This window comes from Physeter macrocephalus, chromosome 19 (genome assembly GCF_002837175.3).
Source record: "Physeter macrocephalus isolate SW-GA chromosome 19, ASM283717v5, whole genome shotgun sequence".
Taxonomy (NCBI): domain Eukaryota; kingdom Metazoa; phylum Chordata; class Mammalia; order Artiodactyla; family Physeteridae; genus Physeter; species Physeter macrocephalus.
Window position 1 is genome coordinate 71,811,971 of NC_041232.1, and position 14,748 is coordinate 71,826,718.

At 47.0% G+C, this 14,748-nt stretch overlaps 1 protein-coding gene across 12 annotated transcripts in view; it reads left to right on the top strand.

The window, feature by feature from the left end:
• Positions 1-14,748, top strand: part of NEDD4L (NEDD4 like E3 ubiquitin protein ligase) — a 347,561-nt gene that overhangs the window by 314,741 nt on the left and 18,072 nt on the right. For 11 of the 12 annotated variants that reach the window (XM_007129666.4, XM_007129668.4, XM_024132315.3 and 8 more), the window contains 5 exons: positions 629-694; positions 2,457-2,686; positions 3,997-4,118; positions 6,551-6,621; positions 8,590-8,685. In XM_007129666.4, the coding sequence (XP_007129728.1) occupies positions 629-694; positions 2,457-2,686; positions 3,997-4,118; positions 6,551-6,621; positions 8,590-8,685 (585 nt within the window). Of the gene's footprint in view, positions 1-628; positions 695-2,456; positions 2,687-3,996; positions 4,119-6,550; positions 6,622-8,589; positions 8,686-9,454; positions 9,587-14,748 lie in introns of those variants that run through there. The other variant, XM_028480030.2, reaches the window with a different exon arrangement.

Genomic DNA, 14,748 nt, shown 5'->3' on the forward strand with positions numbered 1-14,748 from the left:
TGTGGTATGCGGGCCTCCCTCTGCTGTGGCCTCTCCTGTTGCGGAGGACAGGCTCCGGACGCGCAGGCTCAGCGGCCATGGCTCACGGGCCCAGCCGCTCCGCGGCATGTGGGATCCTCCCAGACCGGGGCGCGAACCCGGTTCCCCTGCATCGGCAGGCGGACGCGCAACCGCTGCGCCACCAGGGAAGCCCCTCCCAAAGATTTTTAAAGCACAATTAGTCTTTTCTGAACGACAGTGTAGGTCATTTGGAGTTGTGTGTTAAAGTATGATAGCCAATAACTTACCTAAACCACAACCTATAAAAAGATTACAATGCATCCTGATGCATATTCAGACAGAAGTCACATGGAAAGTCTATTCAGTTTATGTATAATACCTCTAAATGATTTCTTGAATATCCATATTGTTGTTTTCAGGGGTAAAAGCCGTATTCAGTGCTGATTAACCTTAATCATTTCTAGAACGTTGCATGTGCTATGTAGACATTATGTAAATTTCAGTGGTTATATGGAGAGTGACGATTTTAAGGTTCATGATTCATGAAATTTTCTGAATGTTGGCTTAGTATACATAAAATTTCAAGCATGTTGTTCATATTATCTATACTTATACGTTTGTCTTCCAGGCTGTTCCTTACTCCAGAGAATTTAAGCAGAAATATGACTACTTTAGGAAGAAATTAAAGAAACCTGTGAGTACATATCTTCCAAAAATGCTGTTTTAGTCATTTGTAAGTTACCCAAATTACTTCACTGAGAACAGCTCGTTTCTTACTGTTACGTGTATACTAAAAATATGACCTTCCTTTTCTCACTGCACTTTGATCCACCTGGATCTTCAATCTGAATTTTCTTTTTAACAGACATGGTAAGTGAAGATTAACTTAGTATTACATATCAAATCACCTGAAGGTAATTTCTTGTGTAATACATTAAAAAATAGAAATGATTTTTATGAGGTATAAAATAATTCAGGAACTAGTGAAAAAATGTGGAGAAGCCTATGCAATCAATTATGGCTATCCTATTTAATAAAACCTAGATCCTACTTCGAAAAATGTTCAAGTCCCTTTAAATTCAGAAATACAGTTTTAATGATGATATGTACAACAAAAATATAATTTATAATATTTGACATATTAAGACCAAGTGTAATTTTTGGATTAAAATTCTTACTCGGAAACCCGTTAAGATTCTGACAAAACTGAGAAACCCTGTCAGGTTTTTTACAGGCAGTGTTTTAAAATACAATATTATATTTTCTACTGACATATCTCCCCAAATACTTTAATACGATGTCTTCTGTTTTACTTTCTGATTTCACCTCTCTGGTGTAAATTTTACCAGTTTTCTCCTAAGTTTGTGCCTTCACTATTTTGGGGGTGTTTTTGTTCCCGTCACCGTTTCTTGGCTTCCTCATTGGGGAAAGCTGCAGCTCAGATCACCCCCGTTTGCCTGTGCTCCTTCCCCATCTCCCCAACCCCACTCCACTCCCTCAGCTGATGCCTCATTTTCCCAGCCTCTGCTATGGATGAGGCACTGGGGATGCAGAGACGCTTGAAACACAGCCTCTGCCTCGGGGAGCTCCCTCTTAGGGGTTCTGTTCTCTCTTCTAACATCCTGACTCAAGGAGCTCCTGGGTAACTCCTTTTGAAATGACGCAAATTTGAACCTGTGGAATTCCAGTTTTCTTTGCGAGTCGCCTGCATTTCCTCCAGTGACGTGATGACTGTAGATATCATGCTGTCTCACTTTGTGGCACTTGCACCGTGGTACCTTCTGCCTGGAAACTGACTCTGTAGATCCATCATCCTGGCAAAGCTGACCCTGGACCTGTTTTTCCAGGAAGCAGTTATTCACAACTTCAGTCAAGTGCTTTTTTATTTTCACGTTTATTAACTGTTGCCTTTGGGATGCTTTCCCACAACTTGGCCATGATAATCAGGGTCCCACTCCCCATGGCAACAGAACTAGCTTGTAGGCACCATGGTCACAGCTACCAGCTGGAGTCCCTACCAGGGCTGAGGGTCGTCCCAGCCTGGCCAGGTGGGGATTGTCTATGGGTTTTAATCCCCTGGACTACAGTCCCTTTCTTTGACTAAAACAGTATGCAGAGTTGACCATATTTCAGATAAGTGCCCCACAATTGCTTATAAAAGGGAGAGAGGATGATTGTCTTCACTTGGCGTAGTTTCTTCTGCAGCGCGTGTTGCTGGCTCAGTCTGACACCTGCTGGTGGATGCTGTGTGTCTCCTCCTGACATAGGCTTTCTGTCTGTGTGAAGAACAATCTAGAAAGCAGAGAGTTTCGGTTGGAACCGTTCATCATTGCTTGTTTATTTGAAGGCTGCCATCATTTCTGCTCTTGGTTCTTTTTTTTTTTTTTTTCTGTTAGGAAGTAAGGTGTATATTTACTGTCTGATGGTGTGGGGGGGTTTTTTTCTCTTGCTTTTAGGCTGATATTCCAAATAGGTTTGAAATGAAACTTCACAGAAATAACATATTTGAAGAGTCCTATCGGAGAATCATGTCTGTGAAAAGACCAGATGTCCTGAAAGCTAGGCTGTGGATTGAATTTGAATCAGAAAAAGGTCTGGACTACGGGGGCGTGGCCAGAGAATGGTTCTTCTTACTGTCCAAAGAGATGTTCAACCCCTATTACGGTCTGTTCGAGTACTCTGCAACGTAAGTGTCTGGAGTGCATTCAGAAGGTGTCCACACTGAGGCAGTTTTATTCTTCATGAATTTAAACTTAATGAAAGAATAAGCAGGTCACTCAGAGGTGAATTAACACTGCCCATTTCAGCCCCTCCCCGCCAGCCCTTATAAGTCTAGAACAGGTCTGACTCCGCATGGTGAACTAATGTACTCTGTGAACCCTAAAAATAATTCTTCTCTTGTCTGTTGGGTTCATGTAATTGAGCTTAAAAATGTGTGTTGGGTACTTACGGTAAGGAACAAGGCAATTTTCATTCATAACGTTATGTTAATTCAGGAGAATTTGTCACTGTCAGAATTCAGAAGGTTGTTGTCTTATGAACAAGAATAGTTTCTGAAGTCAAATTACTTAAAGGCAAACTGAGGACCCGTCCTTTAGGATCCAAAGGACCCGAGCCCCCAGTAAAACGGTTGACCTTGAAAAGCAGCCTGTGCTCTGCAGGGACAAGGGTTCTCCCGTGTCTTCCCCCTGGTGCCGGTCTCCTGGGGGCTCTTTTGGAAGGCAGCCTCAGTGTTCTTCTCTGATGCTCCGGCCAAGAATTTCCCATTTTGTAAAATTGATAAAAGCCGTTGAAGTGGAGGGGAAGATCCAGAGGCGAGATCTGCACCTATTACCCACATTCCCAAAGCTGCCCCCAGAAGGATCTGGCCACGGAGCCCATTTTGCAAACCACCGATCCTCCTGATTGTTAGACCAAAGAAGGACGATCAGGTGCACGTCCACCTTTTGAGGTTTGCACTGTTGGGACAGCCGTATTTTGCTACCAGTGGCCTCCAGGCCTTTCAGGGCAGAATGCTGGTCAGATGGATCAGGGGTTGGACCCCTGGGAAAAATTTTAATCCCCAAACCAAAAGCTGCTCAAGGGAGTTAACCCCCTTTCTCACAGAGACAACCTGTTGCACTCACACATAGCTGGGAATCCATGTCCAGCCCCTTTGGTATGTGGGGTTTCTCAGCTTCCAAAAATACTTGGCTGAACCGTATGAAATTGAGATTTTTGTCCATCAACAGTAGTCAGATATCCAGTTTCTCACGGTTTAACATAACAGGGCATATCCACCAGCTCTAGTAGACCTCTGTCCTTGGTCACAGAAGAGGGCTAACTAAATAAGCCCTGTTGTCTAGCTTTTATGCCTTATCTGTCAGGTACAGGATGTTTGTAGGCACACTGTAAAAGCTTAATGACAGGAAGCAATGGAAAATTCAAATTCTTGCATTTCTTATTTATTGCATTTATTTACCACCTTTCTTTGTCTCTCTCTCCCTCCCTAAAAAGGGACAACTACACACTTCAGATCAATCCCAATTCAGGCCTCTGTAATGAAGATCATTTGTCCTATTTCACTTTTATTGGAAGAGTTGCTGGTCTGGCAGTATTTCATGGGAAACTTTTAGATGGTAAGTTATTAAAACGCGTTGAAGTAATAAAAATTGGACAGTGCTGTCTGTGGTCTCTTATCAGGTGTCTTATCTTTCACATCACAGGTTTTAAGCAAAAGTGCTTCACTGGTTCTCTATAAATCAGTAGTTTCTTTAATGTTGTGTCCATAATGAAGGTGCTTTTTTTCCTGGTGTCATCTTAATCTGAGCACTGAAGACATAGTGTCTACAACAGTTTAAAAAAAGTTTTTTTTGAAAAACTTAAGTGTGAAGCACAGAACATTCTGTATTTGTGCATTTTCTATGTTTTCCAGAATAACATTTCTTTAGCAGGATCTAGATTTGATGACAGATGGAAAGTATTGATTGAAAAGTTCACTAAAACGGTCTAATTCAGCCAATATCCTGCCATTGTCCTGTTTGTCACCAAATTACCATTTTTTTGGATGTGAAGAGACTGTAAATAATTTCAAAGCAGTGTTATAACTCAGCTAAGACCTTGACCCCTGGGATCACTGCTGAAACAGATGGCACAGAATAATCTCATTATTATCTAAAGCATGTAAGTCATGCAAAGTACCAAGAATTTCAAGGTACCTTGGAAGTTAGGAGTGAAACCCCCCTCCCTGGCTGTATCAATAGGCTTATAATAGAGACTTCTTGCGGATTTGGTCATTGAAAAAGTAGTGCCCTTAAGAGAACATTACAGAAATCATCAGTGAGGAAAGAGAATCAGAAATATTTTTGAAGAATTTAGGGGTGAAATGGTTGGGGGTAGAAGACAGCAGGATTTAAGATTGACACTGCAGTTACCGTAGAGAGAGATTTCCAGGAGAATTATGTGAATCGCGTTTATGGAACCTCAGCTATGCTAGTAAATAATTGATGTACCCTGTGTACTTTCTCCTTTAATAAAAGTTTACTGGTAGTTGCTAGCTGATTTTGATCCTCTAATTTCAACATTTTATTTTTTACGGGGGGCGGGGCTGGTGGCGGGAATAAACAGTTTTTTTTCTGATTAGAAGGAAACTGGTCTCACTCTGTATAGGTATATACAGTGAATGTATTTTAATTTGCAGCACTGGCGTCATGCCGTAGATTATTAGAACGTCCGTCATTTACCTTCTGCCGAGCAAGAAGACGTTCTTAGTTGCTACAGGGGAAATAGAGGGAAGTTTAAGCTGAGATGCTGGCCTGAGGGGACCGATGTTGGGTCCAGGGTCCAGCAGAAGGGAGCACAGGGAGCTCTCTGGGGAGGAGCGCTTTACCGGGATTAGCCTCGCTGGGAGGCTGCGGTGGGGTTGGCGCTCTTAGAAGCTGGGATCGTTTCAGAAGAGCGAGGACTGGCCAAGGGTCAAGGCTGCCTGGAGTAGTGATGGGGGCATCTAGGTCCCTGCTGCAAAAGGAGATAGGAGGTAACCGTGTCCTCGGGAATTGCAAGAAGAAGAGCCGGAACGCCCCCCAGGTGTGTGGCCAGCAGTGTCTTTGTTTCCCGGAACCATGAACGGCCCTGGAGGCAGAGCAGACACGCTGCACATCAGATCAGCCCCTACTCCCTTCTGTGGCTTCACCCCCCAGACAGCAGGGGCTTTGAGCCTCAGCCACAGGGCCACGCTGAAGCCAGTGGGAGTGGGAACGGGCCGCGAGGGTGGCTGGTTAGAGCTGGAGGGGACGCTGAGGATGGGAGTTGAGGGTGAAGGGGGAGGACTGAGGTTCCGGGGGCGCCTGTGTCAGGAGGCGTGTGACGCTGACTTGCCTGGGATGGGGTGAAGTGGGGTCCCTGCGGGGCACCTGCGCGGTCGTGGCGGCATTGCCACCGCCCTTGCCTCCCTCAGGCCGTCGCCACCCCGCCCGGGAAGACTGCACCGCCTTCTGAACGGCCTCCCTCGTTTCCTTCCTGTCTGTCCCTTCCTGTTGCTCTTCCCATTAGTGCCCAAGCGATGACACTGAAATGCAGGTGGAATTGCCCCCTGGCGTTTCAGTGACTCCCCTTGGCCCTGGGCAGCAGCCCAGACTCTCCGGCACCTCGTGTAAGCTGTACACTCCCTGCCCAGTCCCTTCTCTGGCCTGTCTGCCCGGGACGCCCTGTGCTTCGGTCCTGGCGAGTCCCGGGTCTGGTCCCTCTGCTGGGAGCGCCCTCTCCTCCCCCGTGCGTGCGCCCTGTTTGCGCTACAGATTCTGATTGTGCCTGAAGCTCATCTGTCACCCCCAGCAGCCTTTCTGACCTCTCACCCCTCTGCTGTCCCATCTCTGTTAGTATAACTGCCCTCCTTCCTAAACCCCTTCCCCCAGCCCTGCCCCAAACCAGGCCCTCATCTGACTGTAGAAAACCCTTGATTGTTCTGTCCTGGTCTCAGATTCGAAGGAAAGCAGCTTAATCTTTTATTTCACGCTCTGATGCAGAGCGTCATCAAAGATTCGAAACTAACTCAGTTTTCACCACGTTTTAGGTTTCTTCATTCGACCGTTTTACAAAATGATGCTGGGAAAGCAGATAACTCTGAATGACATGGAATCTGTGGTGAGTAAATAGAGGTCACCCGCGTGGACATTGCCAGCAGCCTGTGCCTTAGGGAAAGCTGGTGGAGACCGTGTTGTAGTCACAGCAGTTTTTATGGGCGTCGTCGTTCGGTGTGGACAACAGGGATTGTTCAAGAGGTTAATTGATCGCCCTAACTTTTTTAATAAGCCAATCATTGTTCCCATTTCCTAGAGTCATGGTATTTAGGGCGGGCACACCCCCATCTCAGTTACCTCTGCTTACTCAGAGCGGGTTTGACCAAATTAAATCCAAGGGTCATTTGGAGACCTCATTGCTGCCATTGTTTTCCATGGAAAACTGCTAATACCGAAACTTAGAGGTTCATCTGCCATATCCCTCTGTTTTCCGACCTCAAAAAATGGCCGGGAGGGCTTCCCTGGTGGCGCAGCGGTTGAGAACCCGCCTGCCGAGGCAGGGGACGCGGGTTCGTGCCCCGGTCCGGGAAGATCCCACGTGCCGCGGAGCGGCTGGGCCCGTGAGTTGAGAGTCCGCCTGCCGATGCAGGGGACACGGGTTCGTGCCCCGGTCCAGGAAGATCCCACATGCCGCGGAGCGGCTAGGCATGTGAGCCATGGCTGCTGAGCCTGCGCGTTCGGAGCCTGTGCTCCGCAATGGGAGAGGCCCCAACAGTGAGGGGCCCGCGTACCGCAAAAAAAAAAAAAAAAAAAAAAAAAAAAAAAAAAGGCAGGGAGCCAGACCAAAACAGTAGATGAAGGGAAGACTATTTATACGCATCCCAGATATGGAAGAAGGGTAAGTGACCACTACAGTGTAGGAGAGGAATGAAAAGTTAGAAAATAATTGCCAACTTTTGATTTGGGTTTTCATGTTGCATTTAACTTATTTAATCTAGGCTGACCATTTTAGAGTTGAAAGGCTTTTCTATAAAAAACAAAAGTTGATTCTCTTTTCCTGGTGTACCTTTGCTTCTGTTTTTCTCTTAATTTACCTGTACTCCCACCATTCACCTCTCACCTCTCACCGTTCACCAGCCACACACGGGGCCATCACGAAGCATCTTTGTCCGTTTGGGGTGTTTGCAGCTCCGCTTTCACGTTCTGTCACTTGAGTCAGAAAGCATCTTCCTCCCCTCGGCCTCGCTGCCGGGTTGACTGTTCGTGTTGTGTAGTTGGGTATGTGAGCCGTGTACCCCTCCCTCACAGCTCATCCTCTGGGTGTGGAAGGAGAGTAGAAGGCCAGCAGCGCACACAAGTCCGCTCAGCTGGGTTTTCCACGGGCGGGCAGCTCTGTGTATCCACGGTACCCGCGTCAAGTTTCTCTTCAGCTTTTACCTTTAGCTTAGGCTTTATGCTTTTGTTGCTGTATGATGAGGAAGCTAGGAGTATAAAAATCTCTCTTCAGGACTAAATTAATTTTATTCCCCATGTTGACATTTGGTGCACACGTTCTGTTTGGTCTTCGTGGAGCCCCTGGGGCTGCCCAAGAGACAGAGGAGCTCAGGCTCTCCGGGCCTGTGTTCTGGGTTTTGACACCAGGGCAGCCTCTTCCTGTTTGCTCACAGTGACTTGCAGAGAGTGGTGGAAGCGCAGGAAGGGGCATAACTTGAAAGCATTGGTATTTAATTAGAACATTCTCTATCCTTCCTGCTTTCCTCTGATATTTTCACTCTTAAAAGATGGGGAGTATGTTCATCTCTACATGTTCAGTTCCGTAATGTTATGACGGCCATCCAGAGCAGGCTGCTTCCTCTTCACAGAGGACAGGATCCAACTACAAACCCCTGTTACTACCAAAGCAGTTTTTTAGTTTGTATTTTTAAATTAAAGTGGAAGAGAAGGTTTGGGGTAGAGCTGGAAACATATTAGTGACTAATGCATTTCTTGAGATTCTGGATGGAATTACATTGAAAGGACACAATTATTTAAAGAAATGAGTGTATATTTTGGGAAAAGATGCTTAATTTTAATTTTTGTGTCATTTCTGTAGGATAGCGAATACTACAACTCTTTGAAATGGATCTTAGAAAATGATCCGACTGAACTGGACCTTATGTTTTGCATTGATGAAGAAAACTTTGGGCAGGTATGTGTGGGTAACCCCACGAGCTCCTCCTTGACTTTCAAAGAGTCTTTGCTTCTTTGAGTCTTTGCTAATTATCATCTGATTTTATCAGTATCTTATTGTCATGCCAGGAAGGCAAGTCCCAATTACAACTGCCTCTCTCCCTGCAAAGTTAGAGAAATTCTAAGGCCTCTGGTGTGTGAAGTAGCACCTACTTCTCACATCTAAAGCAGATCTGAATGTGAATGTTTGTGCCTTGGTTTTAAAATTTAGATACTTCAAAAAAATAGTGTAAATGTTTACTTAGTGATATAAATACAGGAGCAGGAGTAGGTGATGCCTGGGGGGGGCCTTGGTTTTTTTTTCCCTCTGCTTTAATGGTTCCCTTGTCATGGTGAAGTTTGTCTTTGGGGGCTCAGCGGGCTCAGGGTTTTCTAACATTCCTTCTTGCTTTGCACCAATACTGTCATTAAGGCTGGATGAACCATAAAGATCAATTTCAAAGATAAAGTTGCCTTCTTGGAATTCTCATCATCCTCCTAAAGTTCTGTAGGATGTGTTTGTCTTAAACCTGTAACCTTTGGTTCATTTGTCTCCCGGTGATAACGATGCTTTCGGGAAGGACTTCTCAGGATTATCCAACCCCTGGTACCTGTCCTTTCACAAAAGCCCAGAGAGAGTTCCCATCTACCAGACCAAGTGTACATGGCCTTGGCATTCATGAGATCATGGAGCCCGTTTTAAGGGTTGCTAATGGAACATGACATTGATTTGTTCTTTATTGCTTCAGAGATTATCGAAAGTGTACTCCACTGTCCAGAAAGTGTGCTCACATTGACTGTCGTTTCATGATGCCGTGCTCAGTTTTATAGGTGAGGTAAGGAAATCAGGTCCCTGCCCTCTTGGGTTCCCAGTCTCAGAAAAAAGAAGCTGATGCCGCTGGAGGTAAAGAAATTAATGACACCTGGGGTAAAAACTGTTGCGAGGGAACGTGATCACACATACCAAAATTACTTGTTACATCCGCTCAAGCCAGGAAACCGTCACTCGTGTGAGTCCCAGAAGTGGGTGGGTCTCAGGGAGTCTGTGTTTTCTTTCCTTCCTGGTTGGTTGAGTTGAGGCTCATAGAATTTCAGGCGCCAGGGATGAGAGAGACCCTGTGATTAATGGAAATGACCAACGAGTCCATTAAGAATCTCATTTTGCCCTCCCCATCCTTTTTCGCTCCATACTGTGTTTCATGCTCCCAAACCTTCACAGACCGATGGACACTGCTGTCCTTGGGGGAGTCCTGTCGTGGGGTGGGAGAGGGAAATCTCTTCTGCACCACCCCCAAAGCTGTCCCCCCGAGGTTAGCGGTGGCCCCCCGCCCAGGACTGAATGTAAATGGGTTCTGGCCCTTGTCTGCTTCCTTCCTTCACCGTTCCCTCCCCTGAAGCCCCTGCAAGTCACCCCCCTTCATCCCTTCTCCGCCCCCCGCCCCGCCCCGCCGCTCTCCTTCCACCTCCCCTAAGCCCTGCTGCTTCTGCTGGCCCCTCGACGCCGATGAGCCCCCGCCCGCTTCTCTGCCGTCCTGCCCTCGCTCGCTGGGTGGCCTCACTGCGCATCCCTGCGCTGCTCACCACCAGCCTCTTACCTGCAGCCCACACCCTTCCTCTAGCGTCCAGATTCCCCCGGCTTCGGGGGTCTCCTGCAAGACCCACAGGTCCCCGAACTGAAAAAGCCACTTCCGCCTCCCCGCCCCCCATCTCCGCTCCAGTCTAACCAGTGGCCACACCCTCCCCTCCGGCCTGAAACTGGAGGCCCCTTGGAATCGTCCCCCACACGTATGCTCCGGATGTAGTGGTTCTGAAGCGCAAAGCTGGACCTGTAACTCTTCTGCTCGACCCACATTCTTCGCTGGCCAGCCCGTGCCCTGCAGTGTGGATTAAAACCTTTCCCGCGCGGCTTAGGCCCCTCGCTGCCCACCTTTACCTTCCCTCCCAACACCTCCTTCCTCTCTCACCTTCACAGCCATGGGCTGCCTGCCTCGGTGTCCCCCAGGACGCCCCGTGCCCTGTCACTGGCTGCGTGGCGCCCTCTCCTTGCCGACCCGTCCTCCTCTCCCCCGCCATAACGCTCTGTCCTCTAGCCATCCCCGGCCTGCTGCCTCCTGTGAGCCCCCTGAGGCCTCCTTGGTTTCTCCTCCAGTGCCTGGTGTGTAGCGATGGCTGCTAAATGCTTAGTGAGCAAGGAATGAATCATGCTGACCTAAGTTTTTTTTAATGTTATAAGTAATGGAAGCTCCAAGTGTGAAACAACAAAATAATTGGAATTGCAATGACTTTTTTTTTAAGCTGGACCTATTTAAGGGTCTTAACTGCCAATTTTCAAAGGATAACACACGGCTCACCATCCTGGAGCTATGTCTTCTTTGCATTTTTAATGCATGTAGGGAGGAGTAGAGATAAAGAACCAAGGAAGATTTAAAATCAGTCTTGGGTGTCAAATGCAAAAAAAAAAAAAAGGTCTCTTTATATGATATCCACTTGTAGAAACCCAGGTGACTAACTTAACACAGTTCAGAAGACATTAGTGATGCCAAAGTTAGAAGCAGACTAAACCTTCCTTAGTTACAGTTAAATGTAACTATTTCCACCTAATAAGTACAAACCAAACAAGATGTTTGCATTTTTAAGTAGACCTCTAATAAAGATTCTGATGGTCGTTATAGCTCATGTCAATGGTTCATTAAAAACAATTCTTAAACCTCCTCATTTAATGTGGGTTTTTCTGACTTTGGATTGAATCAGGTAGAGTAATGCAGTAATCAAAACAGACTCACGAGATGAGTAAGATAATGATTAGGTGCCCTATTTGTGAAATTACCGGCTTTCCTTTTTAGAGAGCGAAACCTGATTAACGAGGAACTAGCATATCTATTTTGCGTTCTGGGAGAAAATGTAGAGTGAATTAAGCAGCCACACATTGATCTCATCTCCCATATCCAGTCCGTCACCAGGCCCTGTTCATTTTGACTCCCGACTATTCTTCAGTTCTCTCTGTTCTCCTTGTCTGTCCCACCAACAACACCCAAGCCTAAGCTACCATCTTCTCTCGTAGATTCCTAACTGGTGTTTTATATCCACCTTGGCCTCCTACAATGGCAGAGTGGTCTTTTCCGAATGTGAAATGATCATTTCATTCCTCTGCTAAAAACATGCAGAGATTTCCCACTTTATCACTGTCAAGATAAAGGCCCAAATCCTTAATTTGCCTCATGAAGTCCTGCGTGGCTGGGCCCTGCCTGTTCATCTCCAGGTGCATTTTGCATCAGTGCTTCCCCTCATGCTTTCTGGGTCTGGTCCCACGAGACTTCTTGCACACACCGAGCTCCTTCTTGCCGCAGGACCTTTGCACATGCCGTTCCTTCAGTTGGGAACACACTCCCATCCTCAGCTCAGACAAAGCTAGCTCTGACCCAGGACCACAGTACTTCAGAGTATCTTTCGTGTCTCCCTATGGCAGGTACCATAAGTGACTTTGCATTTATTTGTATGATTACGTGTTTAATATCTGTCTCTCCCATCAGACTCAGTCTCGGTGATGGCTGCCCTGGGTCTGCCTTTTGCTCACCATTGTGCACTCACCACCTGGCAGTGCCTGGTACAGGGTAGACACTCAAAATAGAGTGTTGAACCAAAATTGTGGACATCAGCAAGAGGCCTGTGCAAGCCTCCCCCTCCCCCAGCCCTCTGCAAAATTGCTGACTGAGCATTGCCATTTTCTAACCCAAGAGGAAGCCCACGCCTCCTTGTGCAAAAAGATAAAGTCATTTCTTCACTAGAGTGAAGTTACCACAGAAGTGAAATGTGCATGCAATCGGCCTTCCTTAGTGCTTTAGGCTTTCTTTTTCTCATTCCGTAATCAGAAATACCAGACCATGAAGTTTGGTGGTAGCTGTCTCTTCATGTAATGAAATTGCAGCTGTTGCCATTTTTTTCCAGTTTGCTTTTTTTTCTAGTTGGTGAGAATCTGCAGCTGCTGGTTTCTGGGGCCTACTAACAGTGTTTCAAATGAACACATTTCAATATTTGAACAATCGTCGTATGCCAACCAGAAAGAATCACCCATACTCTCATGTACACCCCTGCACACACATGCCCCACCAGGAGGAGACATCCTTTTAGAGCTGTGCCAAGCAGAAGTTCTTGACTGCCGGGTCAGCAGAGCAGCACCTGATTTGGTTGCTTTGAAGAGGCACTAGCAGTGTGGACTTCTAAGGAGCTGTGCAGTAGGGAGGGGAAGAAAATGGGCAGCAGCCTGTAGGAAAATTCTTTAGGACCTGGCCTGAGTTGGGTGAAGGCATACATTCTCAACTGGGGAGATGACACCCCTAGGGGGCAAAAACTAGACAACTTTTTGTCTTGGAGGACAAAAAGTCTCGGCCATTACAATGGCTTGTGGTCCTCCAAGGGGCCGCAGAACATAACACAGGTGTACCATGGGTCTCTTTGGTAAGATTGCATGGGAGGGAAGGGGCAACTGGGGGGGTCTAAAAAGGCTCCTGGGGGGTAATTAATGGGGAAAAAGGCTGAGGAGCACTGGGTTGGGGAGAGGGAATAAGGGAAGAGGCAGAAACTGGAAGTAGGAAGGAAAGAGAGGTGAGAGACAGAGCGAGGTCGTGGCTGAAGCTGGACAGAACCAGACCAAGACCCCAGTGAGGAGGTAGTTCCTCAAAGACCAGGTCAAGGAAGTGGGGCAGGTGGCAGCTGCAGGAAACATGAAAGTAGAAAGGTGGGCCGGCCGCTGGGAGAGGCTGGGGAGGATGAGGACAGCGCCCAAGAAGACGATGAGAGCAGTCAAGCCTTCCTCTGCCTGGGTCCAGGATACCCGATTCGGCCTAGACAATTTCTCGGTGGACTCCTCAGACATTTGTCATAAAGCATCTGAGGAAGATCAGGGAGACGTGTGTGAATCTGAAGTTGTCACTTGCCACAGAAGAGGGGTCCAGTCCTGTGAGAGCTGCATCCCAGAGTTTCCTCTGATCTTTGTGGTTTTTACGAAGAAGAGAGAGGAGTTCACACTTGGGCCAGGAGACTTCAAGAAAGAGCAGGTTTTTTCTACAAGCACTTATTAATCCCCTTCTGTGTGCCAGGCACTGTGTTAGTGTCTTCATATTGGGTCCTTGAGGAAGGAGTTCAGACACAAGACGACAACTATATTTAAAAAGTGGAATTTGGGACTTCCCTGGTAGCACAGTGGTTAAGAATCCACCTGCCAGTGCAGGGGACACAGGTTCGATCCCTGGTCCAGGAAGATCCCACATGCCGCGGAGCAACTATTCCCGTGTGCCACAACTACTGAAGCCTGCGCACCTTAGAGCCCACGCACCGCAACTACTGAGCCTGCACTCTAGGGCCTGCGTGCCACAACTACTGAGCCCACGTCGTGCAACTACTGAAGCCCACACTCCTAGAGCCCGTGCTCCGCAACGAGAGAAGCCACCGTAATGAGAAGCCCGCGCACCACAACAAAGTGTAGCCCCCGCTCGCCGCAACTAGAGAAAGCCCGCACGCAGCAACGAAGACCCAACACAGCCAAAAAAAATTTAAAAAGTGGAATTTGAACAGCAGCCCACAAGTGGGGTGTGAGGAGAGGGAGATGGGGGTGGAACACCAGCGGAAGCCTGACTGAGAGGCCCCTAGGGCTTGGGGAGGATTTACTCTAAGGGAGCAGCTTAGGGAGCAGGCCTGGAGACCCCCTTCCCTGCCTGCCTGGAGAAGCGGTGTGACCTACATGTGAGCCCCAATCAACCGTGTGACCCACGGCTGCCCCAGCCGACGACTCCTTACTCAGCACAGAGAGTATGGTCTGGTCTTTCTTGTTTCTTTTTTTCTTTCAAAAACAATTTTATTTATCTGATTGCAAAATATTAATCTTAGTAATAAAAATAAAGTCAGTACAATAAACACATATTAAAGTCACTCATAGTTCCTACCACCTAGAGAAAAATCACGAGTAAAATTTTGATTTGTATATTCCAGAATTATTCTCTGTAAACACACACACAAGGTTTTATCTTTTTTTTTTTTTTTTTTTTTT